This window comes from Limulus polyphemus, unplaced genomic scaffold (assembly GCF_000517525.1).
Source record: "Limulus polyphemus unplaced genomic scaffold, Limulus_polyphemus-2.1.2 Scaffold129, whole genome shotgun sequence".
Lineage (NCBI taxonomy): Eukaryota > Metazoa > Arthropoda > Merostomata > Xiphosura > Limulidae > Limulus > Limulus polyphemus.
Window position 1 is genome coordinate 336,343 of NW_013665739.1, and position 4,525 is coordinate 340,867.

General features: G+C 31.7%; 1 protein-coding gene across 1 annotated transcript; it reads left to right on the forward strand.

The window, feature by feature from the left end:
* Positions 1 to 1,473: 1,473 nt before the first annotated feature.
* Positions 1,474 to 3,057, forward strand: LOC106473399 (histone H2B-like). The gene has a single exon (XM_013934082.2). The coding sequence runs from the start codon at positions 1,551 to 1,553 to the stop codon at positions 1,923 to 1,925; it is 375 nt and encodes a 124-aa protein (XP_013789536.1). The 5' UTR covers positions 1,474 to 1,550; the 3' UTR covers positions 1,926 to 3,057.
* Positions 3,058 to 4,525: the final 1,468 nt, after the last annotated feature.

A 4,525-nucleotide genomic window follows, 5' to 3' on the forward strand; every position in this document is an offset into this window, starting at 1 on the left:
GGTAACTGGAACGGAAACTATTTTTCTGCTTTATAAGTATGCATCCGAAAGAACCCCAGATAAACAGATATAATCAACTTTGACACACAAATAAACATCTACTATACTTCTATGAATATAGACATGTTTCTTCGGCTGCCGGCCTTAGTAGAACATATTTTATTTGTTGTTTGTAGTATTAGAACCAAGAAAACCCATCCTGATCAAAATTTGCAAGTTAAAAAAGCCAGCTGTAACCGTTAGATGGCGCTCGTAAAATTTGCTATCACTGAAAGTAGATTAGAAGAGAAGAAAAATAATGCATATGTTGCAATATTTTATTTCATTTAGAATTAAACTCATTGTTAAGAATCACTAATGCACGTATTTGGAATTATTTCAATGTTGTGAACTTAGAAGCAAAGATCCATTTATAACATTTTTGCAATAATGACTGTTGTAGAATTATCCATTTGAATAAATAATACTATCACATTTTGTTGGTATTTAAGGAATTTCGCAATTCTTCTGCTTATTTAAAAAACAACAACTTAAAATGCGTTTTTTTAACCAGAAAGCCACACAATAGTCTATTGAAGTTGATCGAGCCCATGATTCTCTTGTTGCAAGTTTGGAACTTACCGCTGACCCACCAGAGGTCACATTAAAATGATGTTAAATTCGATGACGATGAACCCACTTTGAGACTAATAATACTTGGAAACGGCTTGAATGGGCAATGAAGAAAAAATTCAATATGAGTTTAACATAACAGCAAATGTACAACGTTTCGACAAGGTTTTGTTATCATCAATGATGTTAGGTTAAAAGGTTGTCATATCTACATGCATACCTGTATTTTAGGATTGTTAAGATTATTTTTCTGTTAATTGTTTATATTTAACAAACAAACACAATTTTAGCATGATTAAATATGAAAATACAAAGAATCGTTAAAAATCGCTATATACATGTATATGAGTTAAGTGGTCATTGCTTTGGCCAAAGACCTTCACAGATCGAACTTTTATCACTTAATTCATCTTCACTTAAAGTAACTTCATTCTTTCTCTAAATTTAAAAATTACTAAATATCGGTTTTTATAGCAAATAATTACAAAAAAGAAGCAAACATACAGAATTATTGGTATAGTAAATGAATAATCATTTTACAAAGATAGTATACTTTAGTGAATGATCAAAAATTTATTGTCTTGATGAAAAATGAGTATTCAAAAAAAGATGAAAGTTTTCCTTAGTTAGTATAAAAATTAAATAATTTTAGTTGTTTATTTGAAATTGCACCAAATGAAGATTGAAAGACTGTAACTAAGATTCCTCATTTGTTGAAAACTTACCCAATGAAAGTTAGTCTTGGAAAAATCAATTTTATGATTGGAGAAACCTACACTTAGCTTTCTCTTACGGCCGCGTTAGAAGTAAATTCAATCGTTCATTGTGATATAAATAGTAAACTTAAAGTCGCAAATCGCAAGCAGAGCTGGTGTATATGGTTGAGTGTGTGCGTGTGAATTTAATTAGTGGATACGTTAAAATAATTCATAATAATCATGCCACCAACCCCCAGTGGTAAGGCAGTAAAAAAAGCTGGTAAAGCACAGAAAGCTGTTCGTGCAGGGGACAAGAAAAAGAGGCGAAAAAAAAGGAAAGAGAGCTTTAGCATATATGTATATAAAGTACTGAAGCAAGTGCATCCTGATACTGGCATTTCAAGTAAAGCCATGTCAATAATGAATAGTTTTGTGAATGATATATTTGAGCGAATTGCTGCTGAGGCTTCTCGCCTGGCTCATTACAATAAGAGATCGACCATTACAAGTCGGGAAATACAGACTGCAGTCCGCCTTCTGCTTCCCGGAGAGCTAGCCAAACACGCCGTATCGGAAGGCACCAAGGCTGTTACTAAGTATACAAGTTCGAAGTAGTTCTACTACGAGTAATGAAAGGAAGGAAGAATGTGTTTATGTAATTCCTGTTTAAAAGGAACGTGCGATATTTAAGATTATACCATCTCATTAAGTAGTGTTAGGTTGTGATCACTTTTTGAAATTTTAGTTAGTAAATTTTATCGTTTTCGTTGTGTGAAACTATCTTTAAGTATGTAAAATACAAAAACTTTGGTCTTGCCACATAATATACTTAAATAGAAAATCAACCTACTAGTAGTACTCTGTTGTAATTTATCATCAACAGGGAAGTGTTGGTTATCAGTATCGTGTATGAAAATTCTATTAACAAGTCAGTTTTCACAAACGAAAATTCTGCATACTCGTAATTTATTCAAGCAACCAAAATATGTATGGGTAAAATAGAAATAGTTAGTAACTGTATTTTAATCTTTTCTCGGATTTCGGCGTAAAATGCGTGATTTCCGGAATGTGTGGTGAAATGTATCTAGAATTGGCAAATGTATATGTAATTGTGTATATTATTTATACTATCGATATGAATTATAATCCAGTAATGTAGGTTTGTATATTATCAAACGTAATTCTGTAATATTCGTCTCTTTGAGTTAAGTAATACTAATAGTAAGTTTTACAGGTTTCTTACTTTTACCTTAGGCTTTTAAATGTGCATTTTCACTATTGCAATTCTGGTCAGTAAGGGCAAGTTATATTTTTTGACTAAAAGGATCACATAAACTAGAATTTGTATTTGTGATGCGTTATTGATGTTATGTAATAGCCAAAATATTTGTCAGTGGATTAGCACGACTGTTCAATACAATCTACTCGTAATAGTAGGTAGATTTGTATTAGGTTTACAAAAGATCTATAATCTAGAAAGAGATTGAAGAAAGTTGCAGTATTGTTTAGTTATTCAATTTAATTTGTTGTTCCTCTTGAAACCGGCGATCGGTGTGTGTGTGTGTGTGTGTGGTGTATTTGAATGTTCTTTTATAAATAAATACCGTTGTGAAAAGTCATGTAATGCATATGTAAATATGTTGTCAAAATTTACGTAAATCAAATAATGCAAGTTTTTAAAATTTACTTTAGTTAATGTTCTGTCAAGTCGATTTCAGAATAAAGGAGTAAAATGCTTTTTACGGTATTTTGTTTGTCTGTCTGAAAAGTTTACACTTGCAACGCTAAAATCCGAGGTTCGATTCCCCGCAGTGCACATAACGGACAGCACCCAACGTGGCTTTACGCTGAAATAAACTTAATAATGCGTATCTATGTGACTTACTATAGTCTTAGAGTTCAAAAACTTGTTTTCCTGTTGTGTTAATTGTTTGTACCATACTTCGCCATTAATACTAATAGTTGTACGTGTTTTCTGAAAAAAAACATCTAAATTAAGAAGGTATAGAGAAAACGTTTCTTATTTGAGAAAGTGAGGATTTATCATTATCATTCTTAACAATTAAAATTAAAGAATCTTAGAAGAGAATAACTGAATGCATCTATATATTAGATAAATATTTTTTTTTGTTTTACATTTGACCTTTTTTTTCTGCTTAGAAATGTAAAATGGACAATAATAGTTTCTTATTCAATGAATCTTAAAACCAAATCGTTTAATAGCATGCAAGGTTTGGAGATAATCCAATATACTGTGTTATCTGAAAAAGTTTATCGTCAAGTTGTAGTTTATAATCAAAGGATGCAATTACTTTAACAGCATGGAAGAAAAACCTGTTTGAGTACAAAACTGAAATGCAAGATTGATGTCTAATTTTGAAAGCAAAAGTTTCACTTTTCAAGAAGAACGTTAAAAAAAAAAAAAAAAAAAAAAAAAGAAAAAAAAAACTTTATCGTTAGCTTTTTTTTTATCTAGTAAATTTGATATTGGTGCGAATTCGGTTTAGCATGGAGAAAAACTCAATTGCATTATGTTACGGAAGGTCGTAAAGATGTCAATAACCGAATTACTTACTGGACTAAGGAAGTTTAAATGGCAGTATCTTCATTTATACTCGTAAATATAGACTATAGTCAAACACTGGAGTTGCAGGATTTTTCATACTTAGGCCTATAACGTGGTCATAATTGACCACACCAAACTTGAAAGTTGTTTTTGTGTATTAGTAATGTTTTAAGTAAAACCTATGTGTTTAGTATCGTATTGGTAACATTCGAGAGTAGTAACAATTCCCTCGCGAACTTGAGTGAACAGATTTTTTATTTTACACCAAAGGTGTTTGAATGAATGCAAGGATAGAACATTTGGGAGTTTATGAAAACGGAGACTCGCGAAATATAGTCGGAAAATATCAAAGCAAGGAATTTTCCCAGGTTTTACGTGTAAGCTTTTTAGGTTGTAACAATAGGTCTCCGAGGAATGTAAGGTTTTGTTCTTCTGTACTCCTTGGGCATTCTCTCCCAAAGCACTAATTAGGGAGGACCAGTTGGCTGATCCCTAGTTTATCAGCTGACTTGGAACGAGGGGGTTCTATGTTGCTTATGTTCTACATTACTTATTGAAAACATGAGTTATAATGTAAGAGCAATAACATCACAACGTTCACCATGATCACAACTTTCTGTCTAAAGAGCGTATATTTATGTGAGCCACT